A 23151-nucleotide genomic window follows, 5' to 3' on the forward strand; every position below is an offset into this window, starting at 1 on the left:
TGGAAAATTGCCGAGGGGGCACTGTGGTTGGGCGTATGGAGGGTGGTGCACCACGTAGGGGTTCTCCGTCATTTGATTGTTGGAGGGGATACGTCGGATGAGCGTCTTGATGGAAGACCTCTACCTCTTCCCATCGGTCTCCTGGGTGGTGGGTTAGTTAGGGGTGTGGCTTGCTGGCTTTTGTCCATTCCTGCCATATCCCTCTCTGTAAGGGGTCCGTGTAGGGGAATGGCCACGAAAGGCTCCCCTCTTTCCTCCTTCCACCTCCTTGTCCTCTCGATCTGGAAGGCCAAGGTTGATGCAATCTTGGGGATCGCTTGGCCTAAAACCCACTCGTCTTCTTCTTCTATTGGTCGGGCAGATCCGGCACAAGCACCGTGTTGTTCACCGATCAGGGGGGGGGGGGTTGGTCGGTGGGTGATGCTTGGTTCTTGAACCCAGGGGTCCCAATCCCAATCGGGGTTGTCCGATTCTTCATCAGTTTCGGCTCCTGTGGGTCGGGGGTTCTGATTCGGGGCGATACTTGGTTCGTCTTCTGGGACGCTGGTATCGGGATGTTTATCCCTTTCGTCGGCGATATTATCCACATCTCCTCCTGGGTGGTACTGGTCTCTTGAAGGACTAATCCTTCCCTCGGGGTCCTTAGGGTGTAATCACCTTCAAAAAACCTTGGTTCCCTCCATGGGGTCACTTCAAAAGTACAGAAAGTCCTGGCGTGCGCAATGGCTTCTTCTACTTCGTTGGATGCTGATGGAGATAAACATTGAATTACAGAAAAATGCAGTAATGGTTGACACTTGGGGCAATAGTAATTGAGATTCATTTCTATGATCGTGGGGTCGATGGCGAGGCATAGTACGTGGTTCCAGTCTTCGCAGTTGTCACATTGGATCCATTTTATGGGGTCATCTTTTCGTAGGTTAATCGAACAATAAGGGAGAGCGCACTTTTCTTCTAGTTCGAAGTTCGAAATTACGCACGAGGAATACTGGCGTTTGTTGCGTCGATATCCGCGACCAAGAGGGCGAACGCGACCGGCGAACGTCTTCGATGACGTAGGGAGAGTTTGCGTTGTTATGGTTACGGCGCGCGTGTTGGCGATGGAGGGGGGCGAAAAACTGTCTAGGCGTTTCGGAATTGTCTGAGGATCCGTTGCGACAGGAGGGTCAATGCTTTCGCCTCTCCGCTCGTCGGGGGGAGGGGTTAAAGCGTCTCTTTCTAGTTCGGGGGGGTTACTCTCACTGTCATTTTCGGCTATTTGAGTGGGCCACGTGCGCTCATGAAATACTTTTAATTGTTCTATATGGTAGGTTCCAATTTCTTCTTTTGATTCGGGGTCTGATACTACGTACGCCAAGTTATTGAGTCTAGTCGCGACAATATAAGGTCCATCAAATTTTGGAGATAATTTACGGGAAGTATGGGTACGCGCTACGGATTGTATATGGGTTCTGACCCAGACTAATTGTCCTATATTGAGAGTGAGGGGTGTTCTTCTTTCATCATAGTGCGCTTTACTTTTATCTTGAGCATTCTTTACTCTGTTTTTAACTTGCTTGTATGCGGCATGCAATTCTTGAGTAAACGGGGTGGGGTCATTGTTTGTTTCGTCTAATTCAAATGGGAGGGGGTCACCAGGTAACCGCGCTTCTCCACTGTTAAAAAAATTCGTTCAGAAGACGTTCAACTTAGAACAGTCTGTTCAAAAATGAACGATAACGTTCTAAAGGTATGTAACAAAGAACGGTGTGTTCAAGATATTTTTTGTCGTTCAAATAAGAACGAATGCTCTTTCGCCCTCTGGAGGAAGGCTTGTAAACTACACAATAGAATAGATTCGTTCCCCTTAGAACAGGTTTTACACACAATCCTATGTGGATTTCTTTGTATTGGTTTCATGTACATGTACTAACATGTAAGCGTGACACTTTCAACGTATGACCAAAAGTAACAAATAAGTGACACTATTTTGCGGAAAACTTCGAATGGCCAAAAGTAACAAACAAGTATAACATCCATAAAGTAATAAATGAGTGGTTTAGAGTGCGCTTTGTTATAGGTAGTTTTTTCGTACATTATTATGTTGTTTTAAGTTAATGTACTGGTTGGTTAAACTATTACTCGTAATAGTTTATTTACAGGGTGAGTTAGAACAGGTTGTAATGAAGTTGTTTTTGTAGCTGTATGCACAGTGTGTTTGAAAATTTACCGAAGATTCAATTTCATTAGCGACTCAAATGGCGTTAGATCTGTAACGCTGTTTCTCGGAAACTACCCCACCTATTGAAAAGAAACTTCACACAAATAACGATATAAATAACCTCCGTGTCCTAACGAAGTGAAAACGAAAAATGGGTTGTGAAAGGTCCGATTTTATAGGACACGCACAGTTTTTTTTTAAGTATATTTTTATTTGATTGGCAAGGTAGACGAAATTCGTTCGGAAATGTAATTGCCCAAGTTCCAGAATTAAAATTTACAGAAAATATTTCGTAAGATACTGCAATTTGGTTTGACGTTTTAGCATATAAATAAATTATAAAATCGTTCGCTTCCAGTTCTCGGCCTCTCGGCTGAGAAAAGATTGTAATGTCTTTTGCACTATGAAAATGTTTTTTTATATCACCTGATGTTAAGCATATCACTTTCGTGGTAGATAGTTAAAGCTTAATAAGATGGTTGTAGTTGAGGTGGGAAGTAAATTAAATTAAACTAGTTATAGGCCTGGTTATACTTTTCGGTGGGCAATGGGTTAGGTTAGGTTACTTTTATTAATTAAGCATGATGAACCACCGGCAGGAGACATGAGCTATAATTTTGAAAGCAATTACTTGATGTACTCTTTGAATTGGATAACGATAAAGCATTCCAAGTCGAACGAGAAAATGATCCACGGCGAACGGCAAAGAGTTCTACCGCGAACGACAAAGCGTTCCGTGGCGAACGGGAAAATGATCCACGGCGAACGACAAAGCGTTCCACCGCGAACGACAAAACGTTCTAATTTGAACAAAGAAGGTTTGTTCAATATAGAACATCTAAGTTCAATATTGAACCATCAACCATCGTTCTTTATCGAACGAATATTTTTTGTTCATATTAGAACAAAATGGCGTTCTGTTACAGGGACAACCTTTTGAACGGCAATTTGTTCAAATTAGAACAATTTTTTAACAGTGTCGGCCAAAATTTAAATAGAAGGGGGAGAAACCAGTGCCATCATTGGAATTGCTATTCATAGCCAGACGTAGTAAAGGTATGTTTTGATCCCAGTTACGGTGATCATTACCAATATAGGTAGCTAACAGACGACCGACCACTTGATTATAGCTCTCTGTGGCGTTACTTTGGGGATGATAAAGGCTGGTAAGACTATGTTTAATTCCTAATAGGGTATTCACTTCTCCAAAAATATCGCTGATAAATTGGGGTCCATTATCGGAAATTATACGAAGGGGCATTCCATATCTGCATATTACTTGATCTAGGAAGGCTTTTGCTACATTCACGGCGGTTGCTTGAACTAGGGGTACAATTTCGATGGCTTTTGTAAAGTAATCTACCATTTCAAATAATTGAGTGTTACCAGAAGGGGAGGGGGGGAACGGTCCAATGAGATCTAACCCAACTAATTCCCATGGCCTATGCAGGATACAGCTCATCATTAAACCTGCCTTTTTTCTTCTCTCGGTCTTGGTTCTTTGACATATTACGCAAGTGCGAACATACTCTTCTATCTCCCTTCTCATCCCTTCCCAATAATATTTCGCTTTAATTCGGTGGTAGGTTTTATCCATCCCCATGTGTCCCGCGTATCGGGCGTCGTGATAGGTCTCAAAGACATTTTTCTTTGCGGAAGGGGGTACTACTAGCCGGGGATAAAAATCGTTTTCGGTAGGTTTCGTGTAAATTAACCAGTTTAATTTTACATATTTGGGGTGTTGCGCAACTAACTCAGGGTCGTTATATAGATTGGTTAACTCGGGGTCTTCTTTCTGTTTAATTTCCCATTGTTCGTGGTCTAAAACCGTAATTATTATTTCTTGTGGGAGGGGATCTGTTTGTATCGCCAAAAGGTGTTCAGGAAATAAATCGGGATCTGAACTACGGGGAATTTCATCTATTAAAAATCGGTCATCCGTGATTTCCTCGGAATCGGGGGTCGGATTTTCATTTACATCTTCTATTTGGATTCGGGAGAAAGGGTCAGCCAAGGTGTGTTTTCTACCGGGCCGATATTCTATGTCAAAGGAGAAGTTTTGCAAACTTAATGCCCACCGGGCTAATCTACCGTGGGGATCTTTTAAATTCAATAAGTACTGTAGGGCGGCTTGATCCGTTACGACCGTAAAATGGGTCCCTTCTAAATATGATCTAAACTTATAAATCCCGAAAACTACCGCGTAACATTCCCTTTCGGTTATCGAATAGTTTCTCTCGCGAGGGAGGAGGGTTTTACTAGCGTAATAAATCGCGCGGGAGTGACCGTCTTGTTCTTGAACGAGAACGCATCCCAGTCCCGTGGCTGAAGCGTCACAAAACATTTGATATTTTCCCTCCCTACTGGGGGCGGCAAGAATGGGGGGTTCCATCAGGTATTCCTTGAGGCGCGCGAACGCTCTTTCTTGGGGCTCTTTCCATTCCCATGGGGTATCTTTCTTACGTAATATATTAAGGGGGGCTGCAATATTCGCGAAGTTCTTTATATATCTTCGGAACCATCCGACTACTCCTAAGAAACGGGCTAATTCGTCTACGTTGGTAGGGGCGGGGTATTTCAATAATGCCTTTATTTTATCTGGGTCGGGCTTAATTCCGTCTCTTCCTACCATATTTCCTAAAATTCTGACTTCGATTTGGGCAAATACGCATTTATCTAAACGTAAAGTTAGACTATAAGATGTCTTTCCCAAGAGGGGGAGGCTGTATTGATATCATCTCTATAGACGCTGGTATTAAATCTATTCCTTTCGGAGTGGGGATAAACCTGGTCCATTAAATGGGCACAGGTAGACGGGCTTCCGACTAAACCAAAGGGCATTACGAGAAACTCATATTTTCCTGAATGGGTGATAAAGGCCGTTTTTTCTATTGATTTTGATTCCATTCCCACTTGCCAAAATCCGCTAAGGAGGTCGAGTGAGGTAATATACAGGGGATTCCCAATGGCATCTAAGATTTCATCTACATCTGGGTAGGGGTATGTTCTTTTCGTGGTGATCTTATTTAATTTGCGATAATCTACGCAGAAACGAGTATCTCCCGTTTTCTTGGGGACTAAAACTACAGGGCTCGCCCAGATGCCGTAGGATTCTTGGATTATCCCGCTTTCTAACATTTGATTTACATGCTCTTCTATGATGGCTTGTTTCGCCGGGGAGACTCTATAGGGCGCTTGAACTCTAGGGGGGTTGTTTCCTGTATCTACGCTGTGGGTTAACAAATGTGCTTTCCCGGGTTTATTCGTTACAACTTCGGGATGTCTATTAATTAATCCCTGCAACTCTTCTTGTTGGGACGGATTTAAATTGGGGTTGGATGGCAAGATTGTGTCAGTAGGGGGAGGAGGGGGTGGCCTTCCTCGAGCTGTAGTCTTTATTAGGGGGATGCTCCATTTCATGCCATGTAAAGTTATGGCTAGCATTCCGTCGGGGATTGAGAAGATGCCCTGCATGGCATTACAAAAATCTACTCCTAGGACCATGGCGAATTTAGATTGATCCATTATGTAAAATGGGAAATCGAGACTGGGGCCTACTCTGTCATGCAACTGGATATATAACATTACAGGGTTGCCATATGACGCGGAGGCGAAGGTCGTGCGGGGGAGGTTACTGAAATCGTGATGGGGATAAAACTTCTGGGCTACTTCTAACATTATGAATGAGCACGCTGCGCCCGTATCTATCATCGCTGAAATACGGCCCTGGGGGTAATAAATGGCCAAGCTAGTCGTACCGGGGATATGATATTGGACTGTATGGATATTAGTTTCGCCAGGCCGCAATTCTACTACGGTCTTTGGTCTTACGCTCTGATTTGAATTCGAATTAATAGGGGGGACGCTTAAATTTTGATTTCCTGTTTGGGTCTGACATCTACTTAAATTAGTGGGGCATTGTCGAGCATAATGATCAGGAGAGTTGCATAAAAAACAATTACGGGTTGGGTTGAAAGTTACTACATTTGGAGGCATACCTCTATTAGCTGGGTCAGGGGGGGTATATCGCGGTTGAAAAGGTCGTCTCGGTATATCTTGCCGATTCGTCGGTTGATAGCGGGGTTTCCTACTCGGACATTCAAATACTTGGTGGCCCTCTTCCTTACAATAATTACAAAACAAAGGTTGGTTCAATTGGGGAGGTTTTATTATTTCTTTCTCAGCCGGGGGAATTTTTTTCTAAAACTCCCATTACCGGTTGCAATTGCGTCATAACTAACATTAATTCTCTTACGCTCTCGCATGTTTTAAGGTTCAGAAGGGCTTCATATTCGGGGCGTAATCCAAACACTATCTGTTGTAACTTCATCTTTTCCGGTGGTGGGTGGGGTAATTGGGCGTTTAATTGCATCATATGCTCTATATAGGTTACGGGATTTTCATTGGGGCCATGTTTTCGGTTTTGGATATCCCGACCAATTTTACGGGCATAGGTTTCATCCATAAAAGGTTTCTTTAAAAAGAGTTTCGAATTGTTCCCAGGTTTGGAATTGGCTACAGCTTTCTCGATACCATAACTTCGCTTTCCCTTCTAACACTATGGGGAGGTGGGTTAATAACTCATCAGCCAAAGCTTGGGCCGCGATCGCGTATTCATATAGAGTTTTTAAGAAATCTATGGGGTCGCTTCCGTCGCTGCCGTTAAATCGAACTTTTATCGCGGGGAGTTTTAAGGAACTCTGCCGTCTAAAATAACTGGGATCCTCGTGGTGTGAAATTCTTACGGACGCGGGCGGAGGCGGGGGGTGGAAACTCACATTTCTTAAGGGAGTTCTTAGCTCGCGCCGCGGGTTCTATCTCGTTACGGTAGCGGTTTCTCTCTTCTGAGTATGGGTCGTACGAACTTTTCGGCATGGTTTCCTGCGGGTCAGCTATCCGATAATCTCGGGGATAAATATGGACGGCGCGTGGATCGCTCGCGCCGCCTGGGGTTGAGGTTTGATACGGGACGGTAGGGTTGTTATCACCGATGGATTTAACTAAGGTTTCTCCGATCGACTCTATTCGGGCGGTCTTTCTCTCTACTTCTTCTAAAACGGCGATATTTTGTTGGGATAATTGTTGGGCTAAATCTCGGAGATATTGAACTAACTCTGGTTCGGGAGATTTTACGGTAAAAGTGTTGGAATTAACTCTGGGGTTCGGGTTTTCTACCTCGCTTTCGGATGATTCTAGGGAGGCTGCTGGGGCTTTTCTTTGGTCTCTAAATGAGGAGGCTAACTCACGTAACGATTCATTTAGGGTTTGGTTCTGTTGATACGCTATATCCTGCATAGCTCTATTCTGCTGCACTAATGCTTGTAACGCGGGGTCTGGCGTATGAGGGGGGGTGTGCTTTTAGCCGTTAACTGCCCTATTATTTTATTTAATATCGCCCATATAAATCTACATGGGGTTTTAATTAAGGGGCCTCTTTTTATCCAAATTAACGATATGGCGGCCATGAAGGTACCCACTAAATAAACAGCCATAAAGGGAGACATTTCAATTATTAGCCAATAAGGTTTTCTATTACGTCATAGGCTAACATTTTGCCTTTCAATTCGGGGATCTTTTTATCACTTAAATATCCGACACTATCGGGGCTTGGAAAAAATGGGAAATTCTCAATCAAGTGGTGGTTCATTCGCCACAACCTATATCGGCTTACAAACTAGATACATAAATATTAAACAATAAACATGCAGAAATACGTGCAAATAAAAAGTTTGGGGGTACTCTTTGGGGTTTCTTTATGACAACTAAAAGTTCTGGATACTTGTACGGGGGAAAAGAATACTTTTAAAAATAATACGCGTTATCTAGGATAAAATAAAGTACTACGGGAATCTTACGGAGGAGAGGGGTAGAAATATCAATTAACATTTCAAACAAAAAATCTCATCAGTCCCTTTTAATCACTGTCCATCCGGTGGCGCCATTATATTACCCCTTCCGCCCTGCGCCTATATCGATTAATATTTACGATACGTAGCAGTGCGTCGATGGCAATAAGTAAAAGAAAGATGATGATAACGGACAGTAATTAGGATACTCAATGAAATTCTCGATTGAAATGCTTTTATTGACATATAATAAAAGTTAAAAATGGGATTTCTTACTCAAATCTGGCGTATCTTCGGGATACCTGGCAGCCATGAGAATGGTTATACACTTAAAATGGGGGCGATTAAATAAAATAGAGAAATAACTTGCGTTAGGCGATTATGTTTAATATTATACTACTATTTATCGGGGAGAGCACAAAATTATACTAACGTGGTGGTGCAAAAAAAAATCTGTTAAGATATTTTTGGGGTTGGGGGTTTGGCTTTTATACTGGTTGGAATAAAGGGGTATTGTTCGGGACTCTCGACATGGGGCTTTTCTCGTTCTCGGGACAGGATATTGGCAGAACACTCTAACTTGGTATTGAAGGAAATATTGGGGAGTATTGATTTAACAGGATTTTAAGGGCTCTAGACTCAATCTTTTAACCTGTCGGGGATTAGCGTATAGTCCTAAACGTAGTTTTTTCGTCTTAGGGGATAGTGAGGGGAGGTTTTTCAAGGAAATTTTCAACGTTACGGTTTTCGCTGTCAGGGGATGTTGTCTTCTCTTCGCTGGCTCTGTTTCTTGATGTCTCGAATATCGGGTTACTGCAAAGCGACGTGGACAACTTTATTTCGTTGTGGCTGCTCTTCGATTTACGGGATTCCGGATGACGGGAGATTCCGGGTTACGGGGTTCCGGATTACGCAAGACACACGCACACTTGCTTCTAAAGAAGGGGAATGGAACCGAGGAATGTCCTTTGCCAGTGGGATGATACTTCGACGACAGTGGATTTGGAGGGGTGCCTTTGGTTGACTCGATCTGCTGATAGTTTTTTCCACACCGGGGAAAACGTTCTTGGATTTAGGGATTCATTTCAAATTAAACGCGATGGGCTTTTCGCCTCTTTTAGATTGTGCATTATGCATCTTTTATTGGGATATCGGGGACTACGTTCTTGGGATCTCTTCTAGTTCCGCTTATGTTTCGGAACTCTTGCCGTTTCCTTTGCGTTCTCTGGTTTTGTTGTTCTTCCGTCTGGGCGGGGGGGGGGGGGGGGTGGAAAAGTTGGGTGTCGGAAGTGTAGGCTTGGTAGTGGTATTTACTTGCGGTTATGCTTTCTCGGGGTTTGGAAGGCGTGGTTATTATATCGGAGGGTCTCTCTTTCTACCCCTTTTGGATGACTTTCTATTTTTCGTCCTTGGCAACTAAATTTCGGGGATTTTTCCAGAGCCGAATATGACTTTTCACGCTGTAAGGCAGGGGTTAGGTCGACCGCTATATAGTTTGCGTGTAGAAGGGGGGGAAATTCGGACGCTCTTTCTGTTTGGAACTGTTGCCTCATGGTGCAACCTGGCCTTCGGGGTTTCTTATCTACTTTTCTGGGAGCCGGATTGTCTATCTTGGGGAAAGTAACATGAAGGTGGGACAATGAGTATAATAGATTCGCTAAACTATGATTTTTAAATAGACTTTTCAGTTTTATGGGTTTTTAAATTTAATTTTAATATTTAGTATTTTAAATTACTATTAATTTCTAGGATTTTTCTGGGGCTTTCTAACCATACCACGTATGACATACCAAGTATCGTAGGAGTTAATTAAATGTAAATGTATTACAGGATTTTTAATCAATTGGGGATATTTGATTAAACTCGTATTATATTATGGGGAATTATTCAAATATAGGGGTATGGGGCACACAAATGAAAAACAGTCTCATTTCCATTAACATTCATAAATGGGATACACAACTCAACAAAAAACATAGACTTAACATTTAACAAACGAAACAATTTAATATTTATGATTATGATTTTATAGGTTTTATTTTAACTAGGGGTTTTAATTTGTTTATTTTATTTAAATTTGATAAACATTTAATTATGTTTATAGGGGCTTAATGGTAACTAACTTTATTTTTGAATTTTCTTGTTGGCTTACTTATGGTTATTTACGTTTATTATTACTAGAAGAGATCGATTTGTTTCATTTTATCCCGTTATGCGGGGTTTCAGTTTTTATTAGAGAGAAAAAAAAGATTAATTGGTTAATACAAAAAAAAACACTTCACACTAATAATTTTTCATCCTCGATTGAGGGCATTTTAATTAAGGAAATATATAAAAAAAAAGACACAACAAAAAAACTTCTCTCCATATCTCGCCAGAAGGGGTAACAAACGCTATCAAACGCTTTTTCTAAGTCTAGAAACACACCAACACAGTATGTAGAAATGTCTATGGTAGTTGAGAATTTTACTATAAACTATTGATATGGCGTGTTCTGTTCCCCTACCAGGTCGAAAACCAAATTGTTTTTCTGTTATTAAATTATGTTTATCACAGAATGACGAAAATTCTCGGTTTCTTGGTCTTCGAATAAAGGTCCTTTGTGAACTTGTGTGATTTAAGGTAAGATTGATTATGTTATTGTTTAAAACCTATTTGTTGAAAAGCAGGTTAATTATGTAGCGTTTTCGATAAACATAATTGAATATATTTATTGGGTAAGGCCTAACATTGGCCAAATAAATTCATCTTGCTAAGACTATGAGACCATAAATTTAGGCCCGTATTGCATTAAGCCTAACTGTACAGTAACGGTAGACCACATGAGTAGGGTTTTCGAGCCGGTTCTAAACGTGCAGTTGAAAGCCTCCACCTGTTCCTTTCGCACCGCCCGTCCCGCCCGTCCCTCCCGCACCACCCGCGAGTACAGTGGTAAATACTTAGGTGGTGAACAGCCAAAGGTAGGGGTGATGATGAAGGGTAAATACTTAGGTGGTGAACGTACAAAGGCAGGGGTGGTACAGGTGGTGAACGTACAAGGCATTGTGATGCTGGGTGGTGAATTTCCAATTCTTCGAGAAGGATGACATCCCAGGATCATCATGCTTTTTCAGCGATTCTGAAGTGAAACGATAAACTTATTACTTTAAAAACCCTTTTAAATGAAGAATTTTGTAAATATATGGTCGCTAGAATAGTCTGTAACGCTAAACAACTATTATGAATAAAAACTATTTGATTTAGGGAAAATGTGTCATTCTTTAAAATGGATTTCAGGTTGCAACATCCTTTTAACGGTCTGATCGCGGGTGCAACTCAGTCAGGAAAATCCTTTTTCGTTGCTAGTCTTATCAAATATAAAGATACGTGTATTTCGCCCCCACCAGAGTTAATTATATGGTGCTATACGGAATATCAACCCAAACTGTTTAATTCGGTATTAGATAATAAACCTACAGTTGAATTTCAAGAAGGATTATTAGACGTAAAAACTTTAGACCCAAATGTCAAGAATTTTGTTATTCTTGATGATTTACTTTGTGAAATATCAAATAACCAGGATGTCACGAATTTGTTTATAAGAGGTTCTCATCATAAAAACACATCGGTTTTTTTACTCGTGCAAAATTTGTATTATCCTGGGAAGGAAATTTGAACGTTAAATTTAAACGCGCACTATCTGATAATTTTCAAGACACCACGTGGCAAATCGGCGATATTTCATTTAGCTAGACAGATTTCCCCAACTAACAGTAAATACGTCATCGAAGCTTTTCATCAACCAATTGCTAGAGACTTTGGGTATTTATGGGTGGACTTGAAACCAACTACGTCAGATGATCACAGACTACGAAACGGACTTTTATCAGGAGAAGAAGCTGCCGTTTTTATCCCAAAATGAAGAAAATTCATAATCATAAGGAGTTTTTAAAATATCTATCTAAGTGTAATTCGTGTCAGAGAAATGCTTTCATCAAATATGCTAATAACGACGCGATTAAAGCTCTTGTGGAATGTTGTATAGATGTTCTGCGTGGAAATGTGAAACTGTCAGATGATCATAAGAAGCGATTGAAGCGACATTGTCAAATTTTGCGGAAGATATCTAAACCCAATACCATTGCAAAACGGAAAAAGATATTAATACAGAAGGGAGGATTTTTACCGTTACTCTTAGCACCCCTTCTTTCAATTGTGAGCAGTTCGGCAGGCGCGGCTATAAGTAGAACTATCAAAAATGGCTAGAAAGATGATCTTAGTTCCCGAAGACGTTTATCGACGACTCAATTCGCAACCAAATCTTGACGAAAACTTGGATACGAAAACGGTTTTAAATACTCAAAATCTTAATCAGTCACAAAAAGTAGAGTTGTACAACCATTTATTACAACGCAACAAAAGAACTAAGAAAGCGAAAATCGTTGAAGAACCGAAAAGAAAGAAAGACTGGTATTCGGAAATAGCCATCGCGATACCAGATTCGCATCTTAAACAGGTCATTGCTTTGTACAAGTGGATTGAAAGAAACAGTAAAATTGAATGGTCTACCAGTGGTGAACTTATTTATAAAGAACGCCCTATAGTTAGATCTAATATCAGGGACATTTTACACGAATCAGTTAAAGGATAAAAAACCAAACCGAAACACGAAATTGTTGGATTGGATAAATTTTATGAATTGATGTCAAAGGAAAATGTACCCAAATCACTTGTTAAAAATAAATTCCCCTTTGAATCACCCATTGATAATGTACCTATTATTTCTAACGATTCACCAGAGAAGGTATACGATAATTTAGATTATTTTCCCCCAAGTCCCGAATCAATGTATGGCAATGGATTATTGAGTTGGATAAATTTGAAATAAAGAATATAACCATACATCAAGTTTCAATTCTTTCACTTACGTTTTCGACTTCAACATGGAAGGAGGCAACGATCCTACTCCGTCTGGGTTGATAGGCTCTTTATTTGTTTCTTATTTAAAATCACCAAATTTATAACGGCGTTTTTGTTATTATTTATTATTATCGTTTTTGAGCTATTTGAGTTCTCGTACTGGTATCACGAACGGAAACTGAACTGTACGATGAATGGATAGGCTTGAAGAAATATACTTTAGTGTAAAGGACCCCGGAAGTTATGGTGGAATACACGGTCTTTATCGGGCTGCCCGAGAGAGGGGTCTTTAAGTTTCCATAAATGACGTTCAGGAATTTCTAAAACGTCAGGATACGTATACTTTACACAAGCCGATAAAACATAAATTCAGAAGAAACAAGACAATCGTATATGGAATAGACGAACAATGGCAACTCGACCTGGCAGACCTGCAAGCTATCAAAAACCACAATATTGGATATCGATACCTATTATGTGGTATAGACGTATTTAGCAAATACGCATTCGCTGTGGCTACCAAGGATAAGAAAGGAACGACCATACTTAAGGCTTTTAAATGAATCTTGGAATCAGGTCGAAAACCAAAGATTGTACAATCAGACCACGGGAACGAATTCCTTTGCAAGGAGGTACAACGGGAATTAAAACGTAGGGAAATCAAGTTTTTCGCAACGCACTCCGAAGTAAAATCTAGTATTATAGAACGATTCAATCGAACATTGAAGTCTCGAATGTACCGATATTTTATGGAGAAAGATACGCACAAATATATCGACGTATTACCGGATTTATTGGGAGCTTATAATAATTTTTATGAAATCCAAAAAAGTTAATATTAATACATCGTAATTGGATCGAATATAATACAATTTGGATTGCCAATTTTGATCAAAGTCGAATTTGTATCTGCTCAATTTGGGATATCATTTTGCAATCAATACTGATCTACCATTTTCGTAAGAATAACTATAGGGAGTTAACATCCGATGGGTAAAAAAAAAAGATTACGTAGAGGTTTTTTTTTTCGCTGGCAATTTTGGCGCCATCTCTCGTGAATTTGTATTAACTATAGTGTCCGCCATATTGGGTAGAAACGTAGAATAAGTTGAATATCCTAGTCATGGGTAGGACTAAGAAAGTAAAGGAAGATGTTCCTTCAGATTATGTTAATGAACTCCCTGATCATGTTAAAAAGAGGTACCTTGAAAAAATGAAATTAATCAACAATATCGATCCATATAAAATGAATTCAGACGATTTGAAACAAGTTCATGGGGATGGAGAACATAGAGGTGTAGGGTTTGGTTTTGAACATTTGCCGCCTACAGAATATGGGCATCTTTATCATTATTTAATTCACGGTATTTCACCATTTACTGAGGACCAATTAAATAATCGAAAAAGCCTTTTAGCCTATAATAATTTTGAGAATGGGTTTGTCCGTGATGTTCAATCGAAACAGATAGGCAGATTGTGTACTACGGTAGTTTCATTTAGTGTTTAAAGATAAATGATGTTCCCAAAGGGAAATGATTTTGCATTGATTGTGTTAAAGTTAATCGATCAAATAAGCGTAAAAAACCATAGTAAAAAATAAAAGAAAAAGAAGTTGTTTAAAACTATCACTTGATATTTATTTACAAATTTTTCCAGGTTATACGAGCAAGATTTTAATTTTGAAAATTATTTTAATCAAATGGCACAACTGATTGGCAAAGATTAGAAAGATAACAAACTGTTCCTTGCGAGGTTATTCCAATGAGGAATTTTACTGTGTTTTGATGCTTGTAACTAGACCATGTTTCGGCTTTTGTTAGTATATTTGATGGTTATTCCATAAAAACTTCAAAACAGTCGATGATAAGTGCAACCTTTTGACCAAATTTATCTCTGAAGCACATAGGCATTGTTTTTTGTAGCTCGTCTCTATCTGGCCAGTGAATAAATTTTGTCATACGTTTGTATAACGCATTCAAACAGTTATAAAATAATCTTGATATTGCCATTTCGGAAACGTTGAACCTATACGCTAGGTCTCTGTTGCTGGACCCAAGTCGGAGTTTCATCAAAGTCAAAATTAACTGCTGGAAAGGGGTCAGTTTGGAATTTTGAAACAAGTAGCTTTTGATTCCGTTAAACAATGTCAAGAGTGTTGAGTAGGTTTCTAGTCCGGTAAAAAACCTTGTGCGGGAATAATCATTGACGAATGTTGATTGAACGAAGTTTCTTAAGTTCAGTTCAATTTGAAGTTTCTCTAATTTACAAATTAGCTGAACATTGTCTTCAAACAAATTTTTTATTTTATCTTCTGCCTCTTTAATTGATGCTTTCAATTTTTCAGCTTCGGTGAAAGATTCTTCAACTTTGAGCTTGCTTGCTTCAAATTCAAACATTTCAATAACCCTGAAGAGCGTTTGGGTTTCATTTTCCATAATTTCAACTTTCATTGTTTGAGTATCAGAACTTGCTTTTGGAGCGATATCTGTTTGCCCGCTGAAGTCGCACACTTCTTTTCCAACCGTTACCTGGGCACTGAAATCCTTCCGTACCATATAAGTTTGCGTTACAAAATCATTGGAAATGTTTTTAAAGGAGATTTCGAAACTTCAGATAAGCTTATTTCATTAAACGTGCTATTCATAACCAAAGAAGTATCAACTCCTAACTCCGATTCTTGTAATGATAACCCAAGTGCGCTATCTTCGAGGATGTTGGTGCTTATGTTAGAAATATCTAATTGTGAAGCTTTGACTTTTCTTCTTTTAGCGTTGGGTAGTTGTTCTGGGCACGCTCGTTTAAGTCTTCTTTCAAAACGTTGCAGTTTTGAACTGTTGACGCTTTCATATTTTTCATTGCCATTTACGAATCTAGACGGGAGCCAGTCTGGATTAGAAGTGTCAAACAATGACGATGGTGCTGTAATATGTTGGATATATTTTAGAATACTTATTTAATTAACCAAAATATTTGTTAACCTTTACCTCCAGAGAGAAAGTGTTTTGAGCATATCCTCATATGTTCACTGTAGGCTTCAGGTGCAAGGCTTAAAAATCTAAGCCATTTACGATTTCTTTCTTTTGAAAGTTCCTCGGTTTTTTCACCTTGGTGTTTTACTACGCGAGGGATCCTGAAAAATCCTATCTTACTCTCATTATCTATCGCCCCAAAAACACTTTTACACCCCTTGACACCGCAACTTTTAACCATCTTTAGAGCTCCGACTGTATGTCTGTTAACAGATAATTTCTACCCAATATGGCCGACCACAGCTTTATTATGAAATATAGTTCGCGGATGCCTCGAGAGATGGCGTGTAAATCGCGCCGATTTTTGAAAATGACGTCAAACCTATGTCAGTTGTTAACTCCCTATTACGATTTATGCAAAAAGCGGACATAATTAAAACGGAATACCGAAAGTAAGAAAATCATCCCTGATTATGCCTAGAGTTAAGCAGTTATCTATTTCTTACCCGTCGAACCGCGAGAGTTAAAGAGCAGTTCATTATTTACTGACTGGATATCAGAAAAATCCAAAAGTTGGCAAGTCGAAATATTGTGCTTCAGTTTTCTAGTGCCTCACCTTCTTTTGGGAATCTCGCGCAGGCCACAATTACGAATATTATCACAGGGGTATGTGTTGGATATTTCTTAGGAGGATAATTTTTCTCGTCCACCTTTCATATAAGAATTGTCGATTCATGTACGTAATAAATCTAGAAGCCAATTAATTATTTTAGTACTGACAGTTTATAAACTGTATTCCGGTAATAAATCTACTTCAATTTACGGCTAATCAATCTAATTTGGAAGTTAGAACAACGCCTTGATTGACACACAATTAATAAGAAAATTGTATATAAATAGTGATGATAGATGATAGTTTTTCTGCCTTTCAAAAAAAATTATAAATTCCCAAGCATGGCAACGGATTTCCAAATTACTGAATGTTGCTTTCCAAATTACCAAATTTTCAGTTTAGTTTGGGTTTTCATTCATTAATGAGTATGAGCATGGACATATTTAGGTAACTGAGAACGTAGGAGAATTTCTTTCAGACCCACTAGTATGATTTCCTACCTAAGCTCCTCTCTCAAAAAAATTCTAATTTTATAGCACCATCTTGTGTGACATTTTTTTTAAACAACGCCGAGACTATTAGTTCAAGGTAATTAGGCTTTGGAAGGGAACTCATTATGACCGAGCTGAAAATTTCAGGATCTAAGACGCTTAGGGTCCTACCCTAGTAGCACAAAATCACTGGCCCAACTGTCTTTGGTAAACAGTTGGCCCTTACAGTTGGCAAACCAGTGTTTATCCCGTCAAAATGTCCGACCTGGCCAAATGCAGGTAAAGCCGTCGGTAAATGTTTACGGCCTACTGTTGGCCAACTCTAAAACCACCACTGATTTCAGTCGGCAAAGTGTTGGGCATGCGTTGGGGAGGTTTCCATATTGTATTGTACGTAAAACAGATGGCCAATTTCTGGATATTAGTTGGCCAACTCTAAAACCACCACTGATTTCAGTCGGCAAAGTGTTGGGCATGCGGTGGGGAGGTTTCCATATTGTATTGTACGTAAAACAGATGACCAATTCAGTGGAATTGAGGGTAGATTTTTCTTATATAATGCACCTTTTCAATATGCTTGAAATAATTTATTATTTAGACAAAGTTAAAAAAGTTTTATTTGTGTTTATAAATCTTTACAAAAAAGTTTATTAATAGCTTTTCATTTTAAACAACAATACTTTAAACAACCATAGTTACCGACGTTTTATTTTAAAAAACGTTAAACAATGCGGTTTTATTAAGAAAACTTTTGATCTGCATTAGATCAACGGCCTCTTTTTTCCCTTCCTCCATGTCGATCAGGAGCATACTTCACCCAGCTTTGAATGATTTGAACAATTTGGCTTTCTTTGCTATCCACAATATTTTTTTGAACAGCTCCTAGAAACGTTTTAAAACCTAGTTATTGAATTTGTTTTATATACTCAAAGGTATAAATAGTATGTTCCTTACCTACAACGACGTCCACCAATTTAAGAGTATTAAATGCATACTTTCCATTAACTCCTAACCAATTGAATTTTCAAAATTACATCGTGAGCGATTACTTTTTTCAGTACTGTTCGACAACAGTCAGATATTGATTTTCCACCATAAGAAGAAAATTTCCTTATCTAAATTAAAAATTAAAGTAACATTTTAAAGCATTAATGACTTAAAACCATAAATAACAATACTTACAACAAGTTTCCTTAATTCCTTTGATTGCAAAATGTTTTCCAGCTTTTGCAGATCATCCAAGCTACTTATAGGGATATCCGGCATTTCATCTATTTCAATATCTTCATGTTGTGAACATCCTAATTTAGTCAAAAGAAATGTCAATTTCGAATTATACTCGTCCATCCTACTGTTCAGGTCTCCGAGCATTAGCATCACACTTCGTTGAAATTGTTGAATTCCTGTCGTTTTTGAAGTTTGTTGAAAATCATGTGTAGCCGCTGTAGATTGAAAAAATTAATTAGTTATAAGTTTCAATATGTAATTTATACTGAATTCTCACAAGGTGTAGATAGCAAATCATTTTTTCTAGTATCAGAATTAAAGGAACTATTCCTCGAAGCAACAGAGCTATGAAGATAACTGCTTTTGGGAAGTGTAAAGCTATTTATACCTGCATATAATATAAATTAAAATATGATAATTTACTTTAATTTATTTTTCTCAATTATTTATAAATACCTTCTCCATCTGAAAAATTTACAACATCATGGTTTACAAATACATCTCTGGAATTTTCTTTGCCTCCATTTTGACCTTTAAATAAAATAAATTCAATTTAATAAAGTTGCACTGTTTTTTTTTGCAATTTTTACAAAATACCTTCTCTATTTGAAAAATGTCTAATATCTGGGTTTACAATATCGCATCTGGAAAATAGATTTTCTTTGTGTTGATTATTTCTTCTGGAATGTTGAGTGTCGTTGAACGACTGAGTGTTGTTTAACGACTGAGTGTTGTTTAACGACTGAGTATTGTTGAACGACTGAGTATTGTTGAACGACTGAGTATTGTTGAACGACTGAGTATTGTTGAACGACTGAGTGTTTGATGAGTGACTGTTACTTTTGGAATGTAGACTATTATTGCACGTTGGACTAGTACGTTTGGAGTGCTGCTTTTTGCTGAACACTTGACTATTTTTGGAGTGTTGACTATTGTTGTGGGGTAATTGATGTGTTTTGGAAAGTTGACTAGATTGGTTAGAGTAAGGCAAATCCAAAGCATTTTCATCACATATGCGGCCATTTTCATCTATAAAAGTCATAACACTAATTTTTGTTATCCGTATAATCATAAACTAAATTATTCGTTACCCGAGTCTGAAAAAATCTCATTATCACAGTCAGTGTTTTTAAAAATTGAAGTGAACACTGGAGTTTCTTGTTGCTGAGATACGGTGGAGAGTTGATTCTGAGAAGTGCAACTCTTATTTGAACTTAATTGTCCCGATTTTGCCATTTTTTTGGTGGAATCTTTAACAACACCCTTTCTTGTATTTCGTTCAAATGAGTATTTTTTGGCACTTGGATGGATAGTGTTGGAGGTCTTGACAGATGCTGTCTTAGGAATATCCTTTGATATATTTAAACAATTTTCAAAGTCAAGTTCTTCATGAACTACTTTGTCCTTGACAGGAATAGAGTCTTTCTTTGAAAAATCAACAGGTTCATTTACTGTGGTTTTAGCAACAGGAGTGTTACTCACTAATACGGCAACATCACCTATAATACGTTTAACAAAATTAGTAAAATTCTAAAAATTTGGTGTGTAATGTAATTTATTTACTTTGAGTGGTAGGAACAGGAGGTGGTTTTGGAAGTACCAAGGGTCTTCTCTTGGTTTTGTTAGAATGTTTTACCTTCTTTAAATCTGGTTCATTTTCATCACCATTTGATCCTAAAATATGAGATAAGGAAATATAATTACCTTAAAATAAACCATTTGACAATATACATTTAGACCTAAACTAGTTTACCTGCTTCAGACACATCACTTTCGTACACCTTTTTTGGGGGAAACTTCTTTCTTCGGATTCCACCTCGCCCTAAAACCTCAGTCTCGCTGCCTAGATCTGACGTTTGTTCCGCTCGGCTTAAAAGTTCCCTGCATCCTTCATACGTTTCTACATTTCAAAATGTTTTAATTTCAATATTAAATAAATAAAAATTAAAACCTACTTGACTTTCTTAAGATTTTCCCATCATACAATTTCCAGTTTTCATCTGGGGCTGCACATTCCAAAATTAGTTTTTTCGCATCTAAATTCTTTGGCGGATAATAGCACAAAGTTTCGGTTTTACACCACAAAAAGGGAACTACTTCAACAGTTTTATCTCCAGGAAAACTAAATATTACATACATCTAAAAATATATATATTCAAAGAACATTCATTAAGATGTTTACTAGAAACTCATTATTTACATTTAAATATTTACATAATTCACAAAAAAAATTAAATACACAAAAAACACTTTAAATTTCTCAATTAAGTTATTTCACTAATGCGTTTCGAGGGAGTTAAATAAAATTATTGCGAATTTTAAACAGCTACTTTCATTAATCAAACCCATGAATATTTTTCATTAATTATATATAGATTCATCTTAATTTTTTTATGTTTGTTCTGGATATAAACTATTTAACAATAGTGTAGTAATGGAGTTATCGTAACCAAAGTATCCATTTTGTTATGTAATAGAAAACATTTACTTTGCAGTGCTGATAAAGGATAAACCCTAATTAGTTTTGATATTCTACCCCCAAATATACCTAGCTGAGAAGAAGGTAAAGGGTAATCGAAAACATTTTTGTAGAATTTACATAAACTACCCACAATCATTATTGATTCATCTATTTCTGTATTGTAAATGTGTTTAACTACTATAACGTCCCCAGTGCTCAATCTAAAACAATTGTCTGGAGGCGAAATTGTTACAATGAAATTGGAAGTACATGCTTTTTTAAAAGACTTAGCGTTATGTGGAATATGTGTACTACGGTCTTTAAATGGCTTTTTTAGTATAATTTCCCGGTTATGATTCTTGAGGTTTAAATACCCGCATTCATCTACCCTTTTAATTAGTTGTTGTAAGGGTTTGTTGGGCGAACGAAGTTTTTTCTTTAATATCTGTAAATGATTTTCAAAGGGAAATGCGCTGAAAGAATCTAGAGACCCATAATTATTAACATCTAGTTTCAAATGAGTTAATGCATGCACATTTAGAGATACAAATTCTTTTCCATAAAAATCTGGTGCCAAAGATACAAACATATCCAATAACTCACCCGCATAATCTAAATGGGTTTTAATCAAAATTGGCGACGCTAAAATGTATATTGCGCAGTGTAGTAATCGAAAATGTTGAAAAACATCACGAGCAATAATCTCCTTTGATAATATCGGTCCAGTATATAACAAAAACTGTCTAAGTTCTGTCGCTTTCCAGCGATCAATATGTCTTAACGACCTAGGTTTTCTCGCGAATTCACTTGGTACATAAACTCGGGAAGATTCCAATTTATCCGAAAATTCCTTAACCATTTGGCTACTTAACCTCACTACATGTTTACCTTTTTTTACCCAGAAATTTAACATGCGTCTAACTACACCTAAGCAAACTAAATGCATATAATCAAGGGGAAATTGCTTGACTATATCTATATTAAGACGTTCTAATGGACTGCCACCCCCTGCTAAATGATGTTCTTCATTCTCTCTATTACGAAAAGAATGATTGGTACGTAACGTTACCGCTTCCAATTGCGGATCATTTAAGAAAACTGTGCGTCTGGCAAAATAAAATCCCCTAATGGTGCATTTGTCGCAGGACCAATACCCTGTATGACCTTTTGTATGTTTTAAATGAGACCTAGCAGGAGTATCAACAATTATTGGGCCATTTAATGTGCATTTTATAGTTCGCGTACCGTAAAAAAAACCATTTTCTTTAAGCTCTAAAAGCTCATCAATAAATGGATCAAGATATTCATTTAGTGTTTCTGGTTTTGATTCGCCAACAAATACCCCAACAATGAATACCTTTCCAGCAAACCCCCCTGGAAAAGTATAAACTGAAGCCAAAATTGGCCAAAATTGTTTCGCTGAACTTTTAAATAGTGGCACGCCATCAATATTAATAGCAAATGAAATTTCCTGGTCAAAATTAGGTTCAGAATCTAAAAATCTTGTATGCCTTTACTAAATCCATAATACCAGTAATCCCCATTTGAAATAGACTTAATCCCAGTTACAACTCTTGGAGTTTTTAATAGTGTGCGCGCATCTGCAGGTAATTCATTGTGACCAAACTGTTTAAGTATCGCTAACAAACTGTTAAGTTTAACTGAATCAATATTATGTTCTAAAGACCATGTCCTAAGAGAATCAGATAAATCTGTTACTTCTTCATCTGAAGAGCTGCTATTACTATCAGTTGTAGAATTAGTATCAAAATGATCTAATCTATCCCATGAATTTTCAGAAAAATCTGAAGCATAATTATTAATTATATCGATGTCCCTCTGCACTAATTCCCTATTAAGATTACATTCGGTTGCATTATTCCTTTCAGTTGGTAGTACACCGTTTATAGTCTCGTTATTTGAGTTTTCAGTATCAGTCTCTTGCGTACCCGATACCCGATTTAAAACATCATTAATGTAGTTTGATCGCCTTCTCTGTTTTTGTCTCTTACTTAAGCCATTTACAATGTCTTTGTCATATGAAGAGCCAATTCGGTTAGACTGACTATTACTAGCTCTATCCATTATTAAAATACATAGTTAGGACAGCCTTTAACAGTAAATTACTAGCATAGTTTAAATCAGAAATCAATGAAGTACATAAACAGGAGAGTAAACTTCCCAAACACCTTAAATCATGTGCAGCTTAATTAAAGAAATAAGAAAACATTACTTTGTGTCCAATATAAAATTTCTTTCCTATGAATGAATCCAATCAACAACCATGCAAGGCCTAAAATAAATGTAAAATTAACATCAAACAATTTCATGAAAAATGTTAAATTATAACAATATTTGGTAATTACCTTAAATATTGCCGTTCCTTTATTTAACTGGTCGTTGTCAATACCATTGTTTTGAAGAAATTAAATTTTAAACAATCGT

General features: G+C 37.8%; 3 protein-coding genes across 3 annotated transcripts; all 3 read right to left on the reverse strand.

The window, feature by feature from the left end:
• Window positions 1-15511: 15511 nt before the first annotated feature.
• Window positions 15512-16154, reverse strand: LOC149940545 (uncharacterized). The gene is made up of 2 exons (XM_090179301.1): window positions 15930-16154; window positions 15512-15864 (listed from the first exon to the last, which is right to left on the reverse strand). The coding sequence occupies exons 1-2, from the start codon at window positions 15961-15963 to the stop codon at window positions 15512-15514; spliced, it is 387 nt and encodes a 128-aa protein (XP_090035427.1). The 5' UTR covers window positions 15964-16154.
• Window positions 16155-17784: 1630 nt separating this feature from the next.
• LOC149940546 (uncharacterized) lies at window positions 17785-18889 on the reverse strand. Its single transcript, XM_090179302.1, has 7 exons — window positions 18880-18889; window positions 18702-18776; window positions 18523-18633; window positions 18201-18460; window positions 18053-18133; window positions 17945-17972; window positions 17785-17900 (listed from the first exon to the last, which is right to left on the reverse strand). Exons 1-7 carry the CDS (start codon window positions 18887-18889, stop codon window positions 17785-17787), a joined length of 681 nt encoding a protein of 226 aa, XP_090035428.1.
• A 608-nt stretch (window positions 18890-19497) lies between these two features.
• LOC149940547 (uncharacterized) lies at window positions 19498-22791 on the reverse strand. The gene is made up of 7 exons (XM_090179303.1): window positions 22224-22791; window positions 20858-22080; window positions 20201-20384; window positions 19999-20145; window positions 19809-19931; window positions 19547-19744; window positions 19498-19508 (listed from the first exon to the last, which is right to left on the reverse strand). Exons 1-7 carry the CDS (start codon window positions 22789-22791, stop codon window positions 19498-19500), a joined length of 2454 nt encoding a protein of 817 aa, XP_090035429.1.
• Between the last annotated feature and the right edge of the window lie 360 nt (window positions 22792-23151).

The sequence above is a fragment of the Leiobunum rupestre genome, chromosome 6 (genome assembly GCF_980474605.1).
Source record: "Leiobunum rupestre chromosome 6, qqLeiRupe1.1.hap1, whole genome shotgun sequence".
Taxonomy (NCBI): Eukaryota; Metazoa; Arthropoda; class Arachnida; order Opiliones; family Sclerosomatidae; genus Leiobunum; species Leiobunum rupestre.

What these genes read in the sequence shown, in the direction of transcription:
- LOC149940547 (XM_090179303.1), bottom strand. Translation starts at nt 22,791, where the DNA reads ATGGATAGAGCTAGTAATAGTCAGTCTAACCGAATTGGCTCTTCATAT. An exon ending in TTACTGGTATTATGGATTTA is followed by an intron (nt 22,081 to 22,223) that starts GTAAAGGCATAC and finishes ATACTTTTCCAG; the next exon opens with GGGGGTTTGCTGGAAAGGTA. An exon ending in TCCTGTTCCTACCACTCAAA is followed by an intron (nt 19,745 to 19,808) that starts GTAAATAAATTA and finishes AACGTATTATAG; the next exon opens with GTGATGTTGCCGTATTAGTG.
- LOC149940546 (XM_090179302.1), bottom strand. An exon ending in TGATTTGCTATCTACACCTT is followed by an intron (nt 18,461 to 18,522) that starts GTGAGAATTCAG and finishes TTCAATCTACAG; the next exon opens with CGGCTACACATGATTTTCAA. An exon ending in AAAAAGTAATCGCTCACGAT is followed by an intron (nt 17,973 to 18,052) that starts GTAATTTTGAAA and finishes ACGTCGTTGTAG; the next exon opens with GTAAGGAACATACTATTTAT.
- LOC149940545 (XM_090179301.1), bottom strand. Translation starts at nt 15,963, where the DNA reads ATGAGGATATGCTCAAAACACTTTCTCTCTGGAG. An exon ending in AAAACACTTTCTCTCTGGAG is followed by an intron (nt 15,865 to 15,929) that starts GTAAAGGTTAAC and finishes AACATATTACAG; the next exon opens with CACCATCGTCATTGTTTGAC.